Here is a 21,507-nt window from a genome sequence, read left to right as displayed (position 1 = left end):
GATTTCAGGCTTTTTAGATTCCCCAGTAGATTCATCGATTTGATCGCCGGAAGGCATTGTGGATAACAGGATCGCACTCTTATTTCTTTTCGGCAGATAAGATACAAGTGTTGCTTCTTTCTGAAAACCGAAAATTGAAGAATATACTTCTCTTTTCTTTGCCAGAAACTCAGGTGGGATTTCTCTCTTATTTTTATGCATTGTACCTACTATCGTAATTTTCTTCTTTAGGAGATCTTGAGATAATTCATATCCCATATACTAATTATCAACTGTTAAATTTCCACCAGAGTTGTATAAGGGCCTTATTAAACGTTTGACAAAATTCGCTTGCACCATTTTCAACTTGAAATGGCCCATCTGGTTGTTTACCAGCATAAATTTCCATACTCCAGGTATAAAATACCCTTGCATCTACAAGAGCAAATATTTTTATGCCATACTTTGCTGGCTTGTTGGGCATATATTGTTTGAAGGAACAACGACCTCTGAATGATTCCAACTTCTCATCAATGGTCACATACTCTCCTACAGTATAAGCCTATTGGCAATTTGTGACAAAATTTCCAAAAAATTCTCTGATCGGAGCTAATTTATCAACGTTTCTTCTACTGGGACGATCTCTAATGTCATCAAAACGGAGGCATCGTAAAAGAAAGAGGAATCGATTCACTGACATTGTTTCCCGAAATATATCCATTCCCGTTCCGTCTGTTGCCCACAAATCTCGTCGTTCACATGGGATGATTTATAAACTCCACATAAATACAGCAATCCAATTAAAACTTTGATTTCCAACTCATTTGTTGCTTTCGCATTCCGTTCACGAGTGAAATTTCCACGTACTGAATCAATATAATATTGTCGACTACATGTTTTAACATATCTTCATCGATAAGCAGTGACCATTAATCTAAAGGTGTTGAGACGTGAGACGTCTTTAGAATACTTCGTATTTCCAGGGGGTTTAGTTATAATATTTTTGGCGCCAGTTCTAACATTAATCCGGAATTTATTTTTGTTCCATTTTACTCCATTTTTTCCAACATAAAACTCATTGCTACATTCCAAAGTTTCATTTTCTGTTTCTGTATCTGAATCACTACTCTCTATGGATGAATCATGATTACTATTATATTCTTCGTCATCAACATCTTCATCATCTTCACTAAATGAATCCTCATTAGAAGAAACTGTTTCAAGAAGATTTCTCAATCTTTTCATCTCTTCATCGTAAGGAATATACGGCGCCATGCTTACAATTCAAGAAAAACCTATACTAAAAGCTTGAAAACGAGAAGTGGGAAGTGACTCACTGAGAAACGCGAGTACATGCGCGGGTATGACATGCCCGAACAATGCTGTTCCTAAAAAACCGTTGCATGTGTCACCTCAGGAACTTCCCCCATTTAAGTATGTGACCTTGAACTCAGCTGCATCAAGTTTCGTCCTTTTATGAAAGAATGGGTGAGAAAGAAAAATGCACATGGGTATGACATACCCATTGCGTGTGCTCGCGGGTTAAAAAAAAAAAAATGATTTGGCAGAAATCCCTTATTTTGAACTGCACAAAGTTATGCCATCAGAAATTTCCCTCTGAAAAGTGAAATATTACTTCATCCAGACGTTACTATCTTGAAAGGAGAAATAATACTTTTAATGGTATTCAATATTTTCTAGATAAGTTCTCATTTCTACTCGCAATAAAAGATGGAGAAAACAGTTATACAGCATGGAATGAATTAAAAAAACAATCCAATATCAGAAGGACATGAAATCTTTGTGCTAAAAACAATGAAAACTCTTAAGTTTTTTTTTTTTTTTTTTTTTTTTTTTTTTTTTTTTTTTTTTTTTGTAAAGGAAAAAAAAAAAAAAAAAGAAAACTGAACTGTAGTATATTTGTATGCAGATTTCTTGTTATGTACATATTTGTGTACAAAATCTTTTGAGAAAGTTTTGCTTAGTGAAAATTAAGTTTCAGTTATTTGCTATTATATATAAAAGCAGTGGAGTTGATTATTCATGGAGGGCTAAAGTTTTAGTAAGGATTTTTAATTTACATTTTAATTTCCTGTTAATTGGGTGCACATAGGATCAAGGTATTGTTCACTTTTGGGAAATGCTTTCTAGAGAGGAGTGTTTATTAATGGAGGTTTAACTGTACTATCCAATAAAATAATTTTATTTCATTCAGTAATATACCATTTATGTATATTTTAGATCGTAGTTATATAAAAAAAATATTTAAATATCATTATATCATTATTTGTAAACCTAATTTATACTTGATTTGTTTTATAATTATATGAAAATTCCCTACTGCTTTTCATGCTTTAACTGCATAAAATTATTATTTTATCTCTTCATATCTCACAGAAATCCTAAATTCTAAAATAATTTATGTAATAGTTCATTTTTTCCTCTTAATTGTATAATAAATTGAAACTGAATTTTATCTATGTATATTAATTTAGTTATACTTTTTTTAAGAAAGTGGACGGGAGTTTGGTGGAACTTCAGTCTTACAAGAGCAGGCTCTTTATACAAGTATGGTTATGATGTTTTTATTAATGGAGCGTTGCCATTTTCTCCATATCGCTCACAAATCTTCTCCAGAATATTCCAGTCATATCATTAGTGATGATCTAGCTCAATTGTTGCCTTCGGTAAAAATATGGACAGATTGGATGTCATGCCAGAAAAGTTTGTGGCCACCTCCTCCTGCCCACATCTTGGAAAAACTGAATGTGGGGTATGAATTTTTTTTAATATGAAAAATAATAAACAATTGTATCTGAATTTGTTACTTTTATTTTGGTGGGTGCAAATCCTAAATGATATAGATTAGAGTTGGGATCATTAGCTAGGAATGAAAATTTTTTATGAATGTGAAAAGTCTCTAGAAAATCTAATTCACCAATGGAAGATGGTTTGTAATGGTTTTAAAATTCTAAACTATGGAATACTTATGTTTTTCTGTTATTTATGGTATCTGACATGTTAGGGAGAAAGAGAAACATGTAAACCATTTATTGCTCAACATTGTTGGTTAAAAGAAATTACATTTTCCATTTCCTTGCAGACTAATAGACCTCATGTGCTCTGTTGTATTCAAATAACCTAACGTAAATTTTCTCTGCAGCCAAAATTACTGAAAGAAATTTTCTGATGGTGAATTAAGTTTCTTAGAACCATTTCACATTTATGAAAATCTTTCAGTTCTAGTTATGATCCCAGTTTCTTTTCTTCTGCTTATAAATAAATTACTTCATAATAATTCTCTCTCTCTTCTTTTTTTTTTTTTTTTTTTTTTTTTTTGTCAAGAGGTAGCACTAGTTGCTTTGAATCTTTCCTTGGCTGAAATTTTTGCAGTTTTTTATTAATTATTGACTGAGTGCATTTCTCTTCATCATTTTCACTTCTGAAGCTGGAGAAGGGAATTCTATTAAAACCTTCAAAACTATTCTCGCAAATTTATGCAGCTTTTTTGCTGATTCTTGTTGCTTTAGTATCAAATACTACTTATACTGTTGTAAATATCAGAACGATTAGGTGATAAATCTGAAATCACCATCTTTGTAACCTTACTGAAAGCACTATATCTCCATCCATGTCTGCTAATTCAAATATCAACAGTTTCAATTATGCACAGACTGGAGTGGCCAAGAACGAAAAAAGAATTGCAAACATGTTTCTTAAGTTTAAATGTAAGCAAAATTATAGCAGTCTCCTAAATGAAATATATTCAAATGTACCCATTACTGTCTTCTCATGTGTAATGATTTGGAGCAGTTGTAACTAAATATGGGAAATGAAAATATCCAATACAGAATAATGTGTATTTTCATGCAGTAAGAAAATCTTTCAAACTTTTATTTTTATATCCCAACATGAGAGTCATGAATTTGTTGGTAGGAAATTTCAGCTGTCAATGGTAAAAAAGTGATTGGCTTAACTTGGTTTTAGTACCCATTCACCACCTTTTTTAACTTTCTTCCTCTGTAAGCATTTGGCATTCTTCCTATTCTTGTTAGCAATATAGAGGTTTGCCACACTACCTGAGAAACCAGAAAAAGTCAGGGAATTCAAAAATTGACTAAAAGATTCAGGGAAAAATCAGGGAATTAAAATATATTATTTTATATCTGGAAAAGTCGGGGAATTTTGTATGGCGTCCTCCCCCCCAAAAAAAAGCGAGTTTTGTGCTGAGGTTGAAAGTAATCACTTTCTTAACGAAAATATATTATATCTGGAAAAGTCGGGGAATTTTGTATGTCGCCCTCCCCCCAACCCAAAAAAAAGCGAGTTTTGTGCTGAGGTTGAAAGCAATCACTTTCTTAACGAATTATGTATCATGTGAGCATTATTCAGCCAGCTGGCATAGAGCCAATTTTCGCAGCTCCAGTTAGATTATCATTAGAAAGGCAAAGCAAGTTTCTGTCAACTTTGGTTTCCAGTAACCCCGAGAATCGAGAGACTCATATGCGCATATGTAGTGCATGTTGAACTAAGGAAAATAGGTAATCTCGTATAAAATAAAATCGGTTTAATCCTACGGAGGTTAGAATAGCCTCCATGTACCATATATGCGGGATTTGGGAACATTATGATGATTAGTAAACAGTTCATTTGGTGTTGGCAACAATTTTCAAAATCGTGCCAAAGCCGTAGCATATACTAGGAATTTACTGCAAAATCTTTTAACCCCCGCTTTTTTTAAATAAATGCCTAATTTGTCATTTTGCAGTAAAATAAAAAAAAATTATAATGTCACCTAGGCTAACCTAATATAACTATAAATCACCAAAATATTGTTGATTATTCTAATTCAATTTTTAAATAATTATCTTTATTTTAATGTTATTCGTATCATTTAATGTTGCTTCTTCCCTTTAAATTTATTTATTATTAGTAAATAATACTTTCAAATTTCAGGAAATTTTCTTTGGCATAATCCTGAAACCATTTCTAGCAGTATGATGACATACCAACACGAAATTTAATGCACATATTTTTTGCTTATGTATGCTGTTAAATAAATATAAAATATTTGAATTTATTTAAAAATATCATTAAATAGAGTTTTTTTTTTTTTTTTTCCATTTCGCTGCAAAATGTCTGCAAAAAAAGACATTTTTAATTTAGATTGAGCAGATTCTAATCTCAATCTTCAGTGGAGAAAACAACTCCTATTATAGTTATAATAGTAATGTTTTGGGAATCATATATTGTAGATATATAAGTCATATGTAATTGGCAAATTTTTGTGTTTTCAAGTGGTACCATAATTAATTTACCTCTTATCACAGCCAACGTGCATTACGCAGATAGACTGGAATTTTCTTAAAACACACCTGAAAAACCTGGAAAAGTCAGGAAATTTCATTTTCCTGTTTGAGTGGCAACCCTGAATATATTATTGTATCTGTTTGCTCATTAATTTTTTTTTTTTTTTTACTGCAATAAGGAGCCCCGCAAAGGAAATGCTTCAAAACTACTAATGCTAAGAAAATGAATAATTCTTATATATTTCAAGCATGTTTAAAGCAGTATGTCATGCTGTACAGCATTAGTATTGCATTCTTCATTACTTGCATATAATTTTTTTTTATTTATTTAAAATGCCATTGGCACTAGAAAAAATATGAGGGTAAGGTAAGTTCTCGACCTGAAAATGATAGACTGCGACTTTCAGTTAAAAAATGGTTTTTACATAACCTCCCTTGACTTCAACACACTTTGTCGTGCATTTCTCCAACATCAGGATTCCTTCCCGGAAGTGAGAGTCTTCCACTCACTGCTTGGACTGCTATTTCATTTCTGACATGAAGTGGTAGACCCATGTCTCATCCATGGTGACAAATCACCTCACAAAGTCAGTTGGATTCCTGTTGAATTGGTCCAAAGATTGCTGCGAAAATTGTTTATGCATTTGTTTTTAATCGGCATTCAGCAAATGTGGCACCCATCTTGCGTAAAGCTTTCACATCCCTAATTCTTTGTGTAAGATGTTTCACGCTCTTTTTTCCGATATTCCCATAGCTTCAGCTGTCTCACTCGCCTATTGTCCAGCATGATATCATGTACTTTTTCGATGGTTTCCAGTGTGGTTGCAATTTTTAGCCATTCTTCACGTGGGCAATTTTTAGCCATCCTTCACGTATATATATATATATAGTATATATCTTCAAGGATATATATCTTCAAGGGATGTGCGACTCTTGAAGGTACGAGGGCAATCCCAAAAAAAAGGTCTCCTATTTTTTGGGGATGTAGAGAAAGTTTTAATATGGTTAACACTGTTGTGAGTGGTGCCTTCTCCGCTACCACATAAGCATGCAGGCGCTTCGCTCGGATGCTCAGTCTTGGCTTGGCAGCCATTCGAAATGGAACTCCCATTAAACGTTGCCACCAATTGCGAAGTGCGCACGGTTATTCAATTTTTGAATGCAAAAGGCGTTAAACCGGTTGAAATTCACCGCCTATTGATGGAAGTGTATGGACAGTCGTGCATGGATGTCAAAATGTTCGCAAGTGGTGTAGAGAGTTTACAGCCGGTCGTACTGAAATTCATGGCGAAGAAAGGAGCGGGAGGCCGTCAATTGCCGACGAGACAATCGCGAAAGTTGAGGAAGTCATGCGTAAAAATCGGAGGATCACTCTGGATGCTCTCTGCATTTTGGTTCCTGAGGTTTCCAGAAGCACCATCCACAGGATTTTAAAGGAAAAGTTGCAATATCGGAAGGTGTGTGCAAAATGGGTGCCGCGTATGCTGACAGAAGACCACAAACGGCAACAGGTTGATTCTTCCTGCGAATTTCTTCGCCGCTATGGAGACGAAAAGGACAACTTCTTGGACTTCTTGAAAAGATGAGGTTCAACGCTTCCTGAAGGGCATGGTGGCAAGCTGGTATGACATGGGCATTGTAAAACTGCCACAGCGTCTACAAAAATGCATCGACCGAAATGGCGATTATGTTGAAAAATAAAGCATTCTTCAATCTTTAAAGTGATGTAGCAATTATAGAAAATAAACAGTTCTTTGTATATCTAAAAATATAGGAGACCTTTTTTGGGGGATAGCCATCGTATATATAGGTATATATTTCGACTTAAAGGTATATATATCATCAAGGGATGTGCGACCATGTTTAAATTCAACTGCCCACTTTTTAACGGTTGACGTGGAAGCAGAAGAGTCCCCGTAAACTTTTGTCAATTTCGGATGAATTTCCTTAGGGGTTAATCCATCCAAAACAAAGAATTTTCTGACCACATGATATTGAAGTTTATCCATTTTAGCAAATAACATGCAAGATGTTTACTGCAAAAATGCATGTAAACGAACTACTTGAGAGAACAAATGGTTATTTTACGCAAATAACTTTCATAAACCTGTAAGCTTTAGGTAAATTCAGATGAATCCATCCTAAATCCATCCTGTTAATCCATCCTAAAGAAAAATTTTATGACCGCACGATATTCAAGTTTATCCATTTTAGTGAATAACGCGCAAGATGTCTACAAAAATTCTTATAAACAAACTACTTGAGAGAACAAGTTAAAACTGGTCATACGAAATAATGAAACGTGCACCCAGGCAGAAAACATAAATTTTTGCTGAATGGAGCGCCATCTCTGGGGTCAGGCCGAGAACTTTTCAGCTTACCATACTTTATACTGTATTATTTAATTAACATTATAACATAATTTTATTATTTAATTATGTCTTTTAATTTTAGTAATGATGCACTTGCATAATTTACCTTTTGCTCTTAATTGTAGTTATGTTTTACATAGCATTCACTACTTAGTTTCACTTACCTGCATTTTGCCTTATTACACATGGATATAGAGTTATCACTGTATCAGCTGTGATAAGGAATGGTAAACGTCTTAATTTTTTCTGAAATTTACTAAATTTCTATGAAATTTGAATTTATATTGTCTAAAACATGCTAATATTGTTTCTCTTCGAAACGGATAAAATAAAAGGGAATTTTAAGAAATATAAAGATATTTACTGTACATGTAAAATTTATGTATATTAATGTAGTCTCAGAAGACATCATTCTAGGATTAATATGGATTTCCTTCCTTTCTGAAACTGAAGTGTGATTCTGTAAATTTTTGTGTTATGGGGATTTTATTATTTTTATAGTATGGTTTCCACCTGTATGTGATATTATTATTATTATTATTTGCTTTTTATGCATAGTATATTTTTATTTGACAAACAGTGCATTCAGTACAAACTGGATTTTTTAAAATTGCTTCTTAGGTTCAACAAAAATGTGTGGGTGTGTTTTGCAGAACTTCTTACTGCTCTTCGAGAAATAGATATCAGTAGCCCCGAGATCTTGAATGAAAGGACTGAAGGTTTGATAATTTTTTTAAAGTTTAATTTTATATCTTAATTTAATATATTTAATTTTCATCATTACAGGATGATTGTTTTGCTCTCTTTAAATAGTAAATTGAGAATTTTTATAACTTTGTAACAGACCGAATGACTTTCAGTTATTTAGCCAAACTAAGTAATACTAGTTTCATGAAAACGTAATTATTATTACTTTCTATGTTTCAAATTAAAATAGGGAAAATATGAAGTTTAAGGCGGTTGAATTGATAAGTCACTAATGAATCATAAATCAATAGACATCAAATTGTTCTCGTCACTGAATGTGTTAAACATGCTTGTGTTAGATTTTTCGAGTTTTTAATGTAGAATAAAACAGTTGACTTAAAAACTAATAGTGACATCATATTAAACTGAATATAAAAATCAAGAATAAAGTTTTAAACTCATCTCAGTTAGATCAGGCTGTGATTTTTCTTCGTATGCTTAGAAGGATATTTTCACTAAGAATAATTCTTCTAGAAGAAAATTTAATTGGAATTTTTTAAGAAGAATTTAAACAAGTTTATAATCACCAAATTAATAGTACTTGTTATAAAGATTTTGCATCCATATAAAGTTAATTTTTAGAGCATGATCTGTTTCTTCTTATTTTATTTGTTGAAAAGAATAGTATATTTAGTTAATGTCCCAACTTATATCGCCTGTTCGACAGCATTTATTTTCCTTGTTCCAGTCTATAAAGAAAAGTATTTTTGTGCTTGGGAGTTTTGTTCATGCAGACTACCAACTATTCATTGTCTACCAATGCTCACTGTTCATTGAGGAACTAAAATTTCAGAAGTATTTTTGATAAAATTGAAAAACTTGACCTTCATTCTGTAAAAGAAAGGAAAGGAAAGTATGAGAGTTTGAAAATTATACGAGAAGGCTGAGTATTGATGATGATATTGATTTATCTGAGCAGCGAAGGATAAGAGGAGAAAATAATAATAAAAAAATTTTATTAACATTCAGAGCTATCAGAAAAGGAACCTGCTAAGAGCTTTCTAAATATCATACTTTGTGGTTGTTCTAAAGAAAATTGAAGTCTATCATTTCGGACTGGAATAGGAATTTCTCCCAGCCATCAGAAATTCTGTCATTACATAAAGATAATTTAATTGCATAATTATGATGTAAATAATGTACATGGTTGTCAATTCTGTATATATTAATGACATCTTACATACATACTCTGTTCTGATAAGTTTTCATCATTACAAATAAGTGTTTCTTAACTTTGGTGAAAAGTGTGTTGTATGATAATCTCTATTTTAAATGCTATGCTTATGAAAATCATTGGCTTCTGCTTTGATTTCTGTTGTTTGTCTAGGAATAGTTTCATTTGCTTGATTGTGGCAAAGCATGCTAATGGAAGGCATGCCTTTGTAGAGCATCTTTTAAGGAAAACTGGCTTATATTCAAATTGCACCAGCAGAAAACTTTAAAAACAGCCATGCAGGCAGCCCATTTGCCAGATTTGAACCCAGATCAAATTGTCGGTGTTTCGTGCCTTTGTTGCTTGTTCTCTGACAAGTTATAATTTAGTAATGAATTCATGTATCTGTTAAGAAAGCAGCTACTAACTTGAAATCATAAATAGGAATATCAATAGGAATTTAAGTAAAAGCCATAGACTAATTACGAGAAATATAAATTATAATTTTTAATATTCACGAGAAATTATTTTTAATTAATAAATTATACCAGAAAATAATAGCAGTTTTAGAGAATTCTAAAACCATAGTACTCATTTAATACTTTATTTGAATTGACAGTTGGAGAATACTTCCAATTGTGTTTTTTAATTCCATATGCAAAGTAATGTAAACTTCATGTAAGCAAGATCGTAGTATGTTCTTTTCAAATTTAAGATAAACTGTCAGTATGCCCATGATCTGATTTTTTCCCTAAGTTCAAGTAATGATTTTTATTATTATTTTGATTTTAATTTCTGCATAAAAAAATATGTGTTTGCTAGAAAACATGTGACTTTTCTTATTTGGCTGCCTGCTAATGTGCAAAGAAAGTGCTGAAAAAATAACTTCAGTTTTCTTTTTTTATTCATTAAATAATTTTTCAAATTTATCATTGTTAAATTTGTGTAAAAGACCACATAAATTGAAGAATCTTTTAAAACCCTGAAAAGAATAAATTCAAAATTTCACAAATTATGAAAATTTTAGTGCTATATTCTTATTTCAAAATTTTAATGTTTCAAAAGTTGTGTATATTAATATGTATTTAAAAAATAAACCGAGTCGTGGTATCATCTTTGATGTGATTATAGGCTGTGCAACAATTCTGAGCAACAACAATGATTAGAGAAGACATTGAAGGCACTATAAAACTGTTAGATTAAATTCTAATTCAATTAAAATATTTTTTTGTTTGACTTCTGAAATAAAAGCTTCAGTAGGTTATTATATATTTTTTAAAATGCTGTATAAGAAACAGTAATTTCTAATCATGTTAAGCTTCTTCTTCTTCCCTCCTCCTTCTGAAATAGAAAAGTATTATGCATTTGCCTTGATATGCATTTAATTTTTTTATAATGCCAAGTATCATCAAAATTCTTTATTATCAAAATTTACATTCATTAATTGTATACAGCATGTCTTAATTATTAAAAGTAATAATTATTATCTTATTAAAGTAAGTAAATTATTAAAAGTAATAATTGTTATTTTATTAAAGTAAAAATGAACTGTACTAAATTTAAATTATCTTTTTAAGATTCTGAGCCCATCATTTTGGAAGAAGACAGTGCATTTGCGGGCTTTGTTCCACTTCTTGAAGCACTTCGTGATCCAGCATATGCAGTACAACCATTTGATAAGGTATTGAAAATTTAGTTTTGTTATGACATGTATGTTTTCATATCTGCTGTATGGTCATTTTGGAATGAAACTTAATGTTTTTGACATTCAGTGTTGAAATTTCATTCATTTGGAAATTTAATTCATTTAAATTAAGTTAAAAATCAACTTATTGCAGCATGCTAATGAACATTAATTTAGAATTCAAACAACAAAAATCAGCATTATATTTGCAAATTTTCACAAGACTAGTTTCGATGGTCTTACCAAACCATCATCCTCAGCTGCCAAAGTGCAAATGAATCTGAAGAACTTTGCTGATTTTTGTTGTTTGAATTCTAAAGTAATACTTGTTCAGTGTGTTATTTTATCTTAATTATGTTAATGAATTGTTTGGTTAATATGTGTTTATTTTTATTGTGATTAAATCATATATATGGCATAAACATGTTTTTGTTAATAATATTTTGTATTTTTAAAACTGAATATTTCCGATAATATAATATGTATTCCATTTTAAATTGCAGGATAGGGCAAAACATTGCTTAAGAATAAGTAGAATACAATTTTTTGGTGATTATCTGTGTGGTATATCTCCCCCTCACATGGAGTTTGATATTGAGCGCAAAAAATTTGTATCTCTGGTCAGTCATATATACTCTGAAGAACATTATGAAAGATCTGTTATGAGGAATGTAAGTATTTCGGTAAATGTGTTAACTTCGTATGTTATGTTGTCTTTATTGCTGTATTTTGAATTCCACGTTTTAAATGTATCGTGGTAATGGGAGGTTTGTATAATAAAACTTAAAATCAAAACATAGTCAGTTTGCATTACCAATTAAAACCTAGAGGTTGGTTGTAGTTTATTGAAATAAGTAAAGTGTTAAAAATTGTAGCTGCAGTTTTATTTTCTGAAATACTTATCCTAGACCCAATCCTTATTCCCAATTAACTAGATCCTAGATCCTTATTCCCAATTAACAGCATTTCTTAAAATGAGATAGAGTGTTTTATGAAAACAGTTTCAGTACTAGGGATGGGAGCAAATATAAAGGCTTTCTTATATTCCTTATCTGCGTTATTAAAATAAAGAATTTATATGCATGCACGTATGCTTGTATGTTTCTTACATTGTGGTAAAACAGTGGCATCTAAAGTCAACAAATTTTGAATACCCAAACATGTGCATTCTGAAGCCCAATTTTGAATTTTAGGTTTTTTAAAAATGTATTCATATATTTCGTATGAATATAATGAATTTTTGATTAACAAACTGGGTGATATGAAAATGACTGTTTTAACAAACAAACTATTTAAAAGTAGTGTGTTGCCACTGCTTGAAATAAAATATTTCTATCCAGCATATTGCCATTCAGTAAGATAATTAATGTTCAGATTTAATCTGTTATTGATTTACAAACCAAGCAATTTAAAAACAATAAACACAGTTCTTAAGAGACACATGTCTAACTCAAAATATTAAACATTTTATGGAATTACACTAACTGGATTTATTAAAATTATAATATATTTTTCCATATTATGATAACTATTTCAGAGGCTGGCTGCACTGCTTGTAGAGCAAAAAATCAAATCAGTAAACAGTAAAGTGTTTATTATGCTTTAGAGTCAGCAACCAATTTAATAACATTTTAACATTTTGTTTGCTTAATATGGATTCTTTATTTTTTTCAAGTATCATCATAATCTGATGATTATTTCAAAATTTACATCAGAATAGACTAAAAGTGTGATTTAACTAAAAAGTGGTGTATTTCATAAATTTTTCTCAAATATCTGTATAAATGTTGCAAATGAAGATATGATACTTCATATTAAAATATCATTAACATTCTAAGTGGATTTTGTTTTACTTACATGGGCGTTATGATTTTATTTTGGGAAACTGAATAATTAGAAATACTTATCAATGATAAGTACTGAAGGAAATTAAGCGTGTATCTATTTTGTAACTCCAAATACATATCTGTATTACCTGTAAATCTCTATGTGAAATAATTGTATCTGATGGAACAATAATTCAGATTTGGACAGACGCCCATTAAAATTAGAGTGAGCTGAAAAATTGTTTTTATAGTGTATAATTGCTGTATTGTTTTGTGCACTGTTAGCAGTGTATTACTCCAGCCATTTGAATTAAAGCATTACAGGTCTATTACGGATAAAATAATTTTATTTGTTGTATCATAATTGTATTTTCCTCTGTATTCTCTATAAAGCTATAATACATGAAGTATTTCTTGTAGTTAGCTTTCATTGATGAATGCAATACTTTGTGAGATATGTATATGAAGTTGCTGTCATGAAACAAATTCTCAGATATTTGACCTCTGTGAATTAGAAGTCAATGTTATCTTTTTCTGTTTGAATATATTATTTTATATTTATTTACTATTTCCAGCAACTTGTTTCTTCTGCATTAAGCAGTCCTTTGCTGCTTGGGCAACATTAAATTTAATATTGCATCTACCTGCATCGGGAGTTATCATCATGCTAATAAACTGACCACATTGTTAAGAAAGAAAACTTAGTATCAGAGAATAGGACATTATTGTAGAGTATGCCAAGTATCAGAAAAATAAGAACATTTATGCATTGATATTTACATTTTGTATATTTAATGAATAACTGTAAAATAGAAAATGAAAGTACATGTATAAACATTTGGAATTCTGTTACAGTGGTATATATTTATTACATGTGGATTAATATTTATATCTATAAGACTGGATACCCAACCATTATTGTTTATAAGACTGAGTAACAAAGGGCAGAAATAATCTAGAAATCATTACAGTCAGTTCTGTCCTAAATAGAGTATGCAATAGTTTTTCACATATGTGAGAAAAGTATCATTTATTGTTCTCAGTTATATTTTCCTTCAGTTGTGTAACTTCATTGAAAATTCAGTGTTCTTAAATAACATCTTGAATCATTGTATTATAAATATTTATGTGGACATCTCATTTTCCTAAGACATTTTCCCCTTAACATGACTAGTATTTATGGGAATTAAATAAACAGATAAATCATCTGTATGAAAACATCACCTCTAAATAAAACCAAAATCATCTAAAACTATAGGTGGTCATCTTAGAGAACTTTCTTATTTCTGTAAGCTCTCTGATAGCTTTGAAATATGTATATGTTATTTTGTAAATTCACATGGAAAAGAGTCATTAATTATGTTATCTTAATTTTTCTGTTTGTAGTCTGTTGATGAATTGCATAGAGAAGATGATTTAGATGATGATTTATCTGATGAAACTTTCCATGGAATCTCAGAAAGTAATGAGCTTCAGATGCTTTGGTCTAGAAAAGAGGCATTAAGCAGAGCAAAAATGCAACAAGAGAAATATAGAGCTCAGGTCCAAGTAAGCATATTTCAATAATAAATTTTTAAGTATTTTTGTTATACATATGTGATATGTTGCTTTGTGTTGCAAACTAAAATATGAACTTATGTCATATATTTCAGGCTGTGCTACAGAAACATCAAAATCAGCGACCTATAGTACTTAAAATTAAGCCTAGGTACTTAATTCCTGATACTAATTGCTTCATTGATCATCTTCGGCTCTTTCGAAACATTTTGGCATCAACAGATTTCCATCTAATTATACCACTAGTTGGTAAGTGTAACAAGTTACATTATGAGCAAAATGCATAATTTGAAATTTTGATTGTATGTGTGTGAATTTTAACGGATTAAACTATGCTGAACAATATGTGATTTGTGTGCGGGAAGGGGCTTATTTTAGCACTTGTTCTGGTATTTGTGAGAAAGGGTAAAACCCATTAGTATTGTATAAATGTTGCTGTGGATGCATCATATGTATAATCTATATTACAACCACAAGAGAAGGGATCAGTAACAAATACAACCAACAAAGCATTTGGCTTATTGATAACTGACATGACCATATCTGTCTCAATTACTGGCCCTGTGGACACAGCAGCTCATAATTTCTAACTCAATGGTTTGCCACTTTTGGGGGAAATTAAAGTAAATTCAATTTTGGAGTAGGTCGTTGAGCCTATGCACTGAGGTTCTAGCGCCATTCAGTCATTCAAGAGCATAAGAGTTACTTAATATATAATTTATTGCTTATTAATCCTCTGAATTTTGTCTGGTCCTGAAATTTGTCACCACATTACATAATGCCATGCTTTTTAAAATATTTTTCTCCCCCTCCGTTTTTAAAAAATTTAATGTGTGAAAACAACTGCTCTAAACTGTTATGAAAACAAATGCTACAATGAATAGTTGTGCAAGTATAGGTAAAAAATACTATATAAATACAATATTTCATACGAGAATCTAAAAAACTTTGGTACTTAGAACATCAGTACTCAATCTGCAGGTCACATGTATTCCAAAGAGCTTATGTTTGTGGCCTGAAATGTAATTTATTTACATTCTTGTAAATAGTGCAGGTATTCAATTGTTACCTATTAGCGCAGCTATTGAAATACCAACTGATACAAATGCAATATTGCCATGTATGCACGTCCAGCATTAATCTTGCATTTCATGTGCACAAGTTGTAGTTGTGTAGTTACATCAGTTTTGAATTTCAGTTGTTTTAATTTCAAGCTTATACTTATAGAATGGTATTATCCACTTTAGCAAAAGCATCTTTAAAAAATTAAAAATATAAAAATGGAAATAGGTAATTTTAAGACATGTGTAAAGAGGAATATTTTGTTGTGCAAAATGAACATGATTCAACCTTTTTTTGCTTTGCTGTGAAAATATGGTATTAAAAATAATATTATTGATCATTATATTAGAAAATCCAAGTCATTTATGTATTGCAGGCCTTTAATAGAATTTGAAAATTTAACTTTTAAGAAATCTTTTCAACAACAAAATATAATATGAATGAGGATTTCATAAGATACAGCAGTGGTGAGAATATCATATGAAATTTTTTTATGTACTCAGCAACCATATTAAATTTTGCTGATGCTGAAATTATAAGAGGATGCTTTCTGAATGCTTTAAATGTTTTATTTGATAAATTTGGCAAAATAAATAAATGAAAAGTAATTAAATAATTACACAAATAAAAGATATACAATTTTCAGATTCTGTTTGTAATATTCAGAGTACTTCAAATCACATTTTTGACCGCATGGAAGATTTAAAAAGGTGTACATATTTTACCTTTGACTATATGTCTAGCACAGACATTTCAGTAATATTGCAAAGTCATTTTATGTATGTGTTATTTTCAATAACCTCATAGTGCAAAGACAGTACAGACCCTTCTTACAGCTAGGCAAATAATGCAGCATAATGCCATAATGGACAGAAGGCAGTTGAGGAGTCCCTGTGGCAATCGATTGCCACCCCGGCACCAAGGTGAAATGAAATTGCCTCACAAGAGCATCATAGACATGCTGTATATAATTTAGGTTAGGAGGTGTGACTGGTCAATCTGTGTGGCGAATATCCTCACTTTCTGGGTAATTGTCAACCAGCTGAGCCATATGTGGATGAGCATTGTCATCCATTAACAGGAACTCAGGATCAACTGCACCCCTGAAAAGTCTAACATAGGGCTCTAAAATCTTCTTTCTATATCGTATAGCAGACAGAGAGCCTTTGTCAAACGAATGCAGGCGTATGTGTCCATCCAACATAATGCGTATCCAAACCATTACATCTCCACTACCATAAGGATCCTTTTCCGTGGTGAGGGAGAGATGGTATGTTCCAGGCTCTCTTCATATACAGGTATCTGAGAATCAATGTCCAGGCTGAATCTTAATTTATCTATAAAAAGAATGGTGTTTCACTAAAGTCCTTTCCAAGACACTTGTTCACTGTATCCTGCTAAATGCACTGTCTTGTGTGCCACAGCAAGTGGGATGCAAACAACGGGACCTTCTGGCATGCAGCCCTATCTCATTAATCCTTGTGGCAACTGTAGACTATGAAACTTGGGTTCAGTAGCAGTATACACCTCACAGTAGAACTGTGAAGAGGTAACTGCTCTGTGACCCTGCTCTGAAAGTGCCAAATAATTATCCTCATTCATTGTTGTGGATCTTGGTTGACCTTGTCCAGGTCTTCTGGATAGGGATCCAGTCTCTTGAAACTGTTTTCACAAATTGCAGATGACACTGGAAATTAACACTGAACTCTAAAGACACCTTTGCTTGTGACTGCCCTGCCTCCAATCTGCCGACAATACTCCGTATTATGCCATCATCCCTATGTTCGTGGTTACTCATTTTACATGTGACACCTTATAAAATTTACCCAGCTGTTATGAGAAACTCAGCAAATGTAATGAAGGAGTGGAAGTATACATGCTGATGAATTTTGTCCCTTGTGCACATGTACGCTTACACTTTCGACTCTGAATATTTGATTATATATTGCAATGAAACGTTTTAGAGTTTAGAGTGCTTTTCAGTAATTTTCTTTTCATCTAAAACCTACTTATTGATATATATTTTTCAATATTATAGTGATAAATGAGTTAGATGGTTTAGCCAGAGGAACTAGAGTTAATGAGCACACATCTCCTGAGCATGCAAGTAGAGTTACCGTACTTTCTCGTGAAGCCATACATTTCCTTGAAGAACAGTTTGCTTTGAGGCATCCCCGATTAAAGGCAATCACATCTGAAGGATCTGTTTTACATACTATAAGTTTTAGAAGTGAAGAGATGGGGAAAAATAAGGTAACAATTTTCAAATTTTTTTATCATTGTACTTCTGTTTTCAATACATTTTTAAAATTAACTTTTACCAGTTTCATTCTGGATAAATAATTTGCAGTGCTCAATGAGGTCTGAATTAAATTTAGGTATAATTTAACACAAACTATGACCATACATAAGAAGAATATTTTAGATTGAAAGAAGCTATTTGCATATTTGTTTCAAATTTATTAGTCCATTTTTAATACTTCCAGTACATCAGCTTTCATCACAGTATTTTCATTGATTTCATTAATGTATACTCCAGTTTCCTCATTTCAGTATTTTTGCTGCCATTTGCAGTAGATCAGTGTTTCCCAAACTTTTTGTCATGGTGACCAAAGACAGGATAATTCAGAGTTTCCGCTTAGATTTTGAAAATTTATGGTAAAATAACCATAACCAATACAGCAAAAAAAGTACCTAACGTCACCCTTTGAAAATAAGATAATAAAGGATCTCTCTCAAGTATGCACTTCTGATAGGTTTCTGGTAGATTCTTTACTTATAGATTTAGACATTAAGTGGCTGTCATAGTGCTGGTGGTAGTAAGCATAAATGTTCTGTAGAATTTGCTAAATGTAAATCAGTTGTGATTGTTGTACTGAAAATTTTCTTTGAAATATCTAGCAGAAGTATATGCAGGCAAGTCAATTTATGCATGGTACAACAATTTGAAAGTGACTGGGTGTTTGTGCAGTGCAAAACAAGCACATTTGATGTGATAATTTCCTAAGACTGAAGTTAGTTGCATCACAGGGATTCATATATCAAGCATCAATAAAGTTCATACTTAACTTCGAAATGAGGGAGCTCTTTTTGCAGTACCTTGTGTTACAGGTCGATAAATCAATCATTGCAAATATCTGAAATTTTAACAAATGATTAAGGATATAATAAGATGTGTTTGCATAAAAATTTCAGTTCTTTTATATTAATTTAAAGCATAATTTAAATGAATCTTACTTCTTATTTTTAGTTTTGAAGTAAAAATTAAAACTAGCCATGTATTTTACTGCTACATCTTGGAAAAAGTAACAGTAGTATAAATATGTGTAGTTTTATTCAGTATTTAACGTAGATCTTAAAATACAGAAACTTGAAAGTTTTATGTCCTTATCTTATGATTCATTGGTTGCTCATAAACATTTTTTTTTTTTATTTATTTATTTTTTTTTTTTTTTTCCCATGAATATAAGTATTATTAGCATTTCATGCTAATTCTGACTTGTAAATTCTAATTTTCAGGGGACAAATGATGACTTAATATTAACATGTTGTTTGTATTATTGTAAAGACAGAGCTGAATTGTTTATGCCAAAAAACCCTGGTAGGTATATTGCAGGTATATCTCATATCTAAACATTTAACGGTGAATGTATCTATTTGTTTAAATTATTTGATCCAATATTTATTAAGTTCTGACTCCATTAGATCTTGTATAATTTTTCAGCATACCAGATGGAATTTCCAGTATAAATCTAACTGTTGAAACTGCCATAAAAGTTTTCATTAAACCTAAACACTTATTGTTTTCTAATAACATATTATTCTCATTTCATCAACAAATAAAATGATATCACATTCGTAAATTATTGCAGAAGGTTCGATTATGTATTAGCTTTTATTCATGTCTTTTGGAAAGATGCGATTGAATTAATTACTCCTCTACTTTTGGTAATTCACACTGAACCAGCTCCCATATTTTTTTTCAACCAATAATAAGTTTTTGTGATGTACAGTTTATTATTATTATTATAGCAGAATTGTTTTAAATCGGTTTATAGTTTGATATTTAATAAGATTTTATTTTCATATATTTAGAAGTTTCTGGATGAATATTCAAACAAGCGTGTGCATTACATGTATTAAACAAATTTTTTTTTTGAAATCGATTAAAATTCTAAATTTTATGGAAACATTTTTAAATTATGTTTTTTTTTAATATTAAAAAGTCATCAGAATTTTATATTTATCATGATTAATTTATTACTTATCAGAGAAGGCATTTTATTTAGTCAACACCAAATTTCTTACTGATTATATTTTATGTACTTAACCACAGCAGAAGTAAATTTAATTTGTCATGATTTTCCTCTAATAGCTCATGGAGAAGTGTTTATGTGTAAAATGTATTTATCTTTCTCTGACCTACTCTTCAATTAAGTATAAATATGCAATAAGTGAATATTAAAATTATTACTTCCTTTTGTAGAAAATTAGATATTTAACTGTATGCAGAATTGTTAAAATTTGCTTACATCAAAATTTTATATTTTTCATTCTGAAATGCTGATTTTCTCATAGACATGGAACTAAATAATATTCAGTTGTCTTTTTCAACTAAATCCTGTGTTCAGAAAATATGTATGCAATGCTTTTAGGCGTGTTTTATTTGAAATGTAAAAAATTATCGTGTCCAATGGATGTTATTCTAGAATTAGTGTTTATGTGAATGAACAATATTTTAAAACTTTGAAAACATTCGAAAAATGTTTTACTTTATTAATTTAGATAATAACGTATTGACTCATTTAAACACTAAAGATGCATTTTTAGAATAATCATTAGAAATCAGTTAAAAATTTTTAATTCAAAAATGTAGAAAATCTTTAAAAAATATTTGAAAGATTTCAAACTAAACTTTTAATTTTTAAAATTATATTTGTTCTGGTTTTTTGCTGGCTTGAAAGAATCTGCATCACTTATCTGTGTGTTTATTTATTCATTTATTATTTTGGTAAATTTTGAACAACTTCTTTTCAAATTAAGATACATAAATAATTCTTATTTTATAAGTTACAACCTGACAATCTGCTTCGTTCATTTGTCCATTTAGTCGACATTTCACTTAAAAATACTTTCACAGTATGCTGATATTGCAGGCATGCTGATATTACAGAATACGAAGCCTTTTAAAAAACATTCATGCATTTATGATCAGCACTTTTTAAAATTATTTCTTGCTTGATGTTTTGGATCTTGTAAAATGTTTAGACTAGAAAGGTTCTGTTCATCCATAGTCAAAATCTTTAATAACTTCAAGACATTTCTGGTATGTTGGAGATAAAATACTTAACAGACTTAGAATTGACAGTCTGTTAAGTGTGGAATTTTCATCAATGTGTTCTTCGTTTCAATCGTTCTTCGTTCGTATCAATCGTTCTTTGTTTCATCAGTGTGTTCTTTCATCAATTCTAAATAAGAAACTGCTGAAGAAAAAATAAAGTTATTGATAATCTTGAGATTCTGCAGTATCTATTTTTTTTAATAATGATGAATTTGAAAGTAAAAAAATTACTCATCACATTGAGATTTAAGCTTATTCCTTAAGTTAGTCCAAATATTGAAAATATCCATATGCGAGGTTTTGTTCTCTGGTTCTTCAATAGCTAAACTGAATATTGGCATTAAATGTTGCAAGAACAATAACTGCATTTCAATAATCAGTATAATTTCTATAGATGTATCAATTAAGCAGTTTGAATAATTGCTTAGAACACTTATTTGGTCTGCTTAAGAAATAAAAACTTAAGAAACTCTTTCA

The 21,507-nt window shown here is 30.8% G+C and overlaps 1 protein-coding gene across 1 annotated transcript in view; it reads left to right on the top strand.

Annotated features, from left to right (window-relative positions):
- Nucleotides 1–21,507, top strand: part of LOC118186684 (telomerase-binding protein EST1A-like) — a 94,345-nt gene that overhangs the window by 48,951 nt on the left and 23,887 nt on the right. Inside the window, exons 11-18 of the mRNA XM_035356809.2 lie at nt 2,491–2,752; nt 8,282–8,379; nt 11,138–11,241; nt 11,748–11,915; nt 14,457–14,618; nt 14,723–14,876; nt 17,728–17,942; nt 19,209–19,290. Of these exons, the coding sequence (XP_035212700.2) occupies nt 2,491–2,752; nt 8,282–8,379; nt 11,138–11,241; nt 11,748–11,915; nt 14,457–14,618; nt 14,723–14,876; nt 17,728–17,942; nt 19,209–19,290 (1,245 nt within the window). The remainder of the gene's footprint in view (nt 1–2,490; nt 2,753–8,281; nt 8,380–11,137; nt 11,242–11,747; nt 11,916–14,456; nt 14,619–14,722; nt 14,877–17,727; nt 17,943–19,208; nt 19,291–21,507) is intronic.

This window comes from Stegodyphus dumicola, chromosome 8, assembly GCF_044657685.1.
Source record: "Stegodyphus dumicola isolate Sdum_Otavi_A_Nest chromosome 8, ASM4465768v1".
NCBI lineage: Eukaryota > Metazoa > Arthropoda > Arachnida > Araneae > Eresidae > Stegodyphus > Stegodyphus dumicola.
This window is presented reverse-complemented; position numbering and strand designations above follow the sequence as displayed.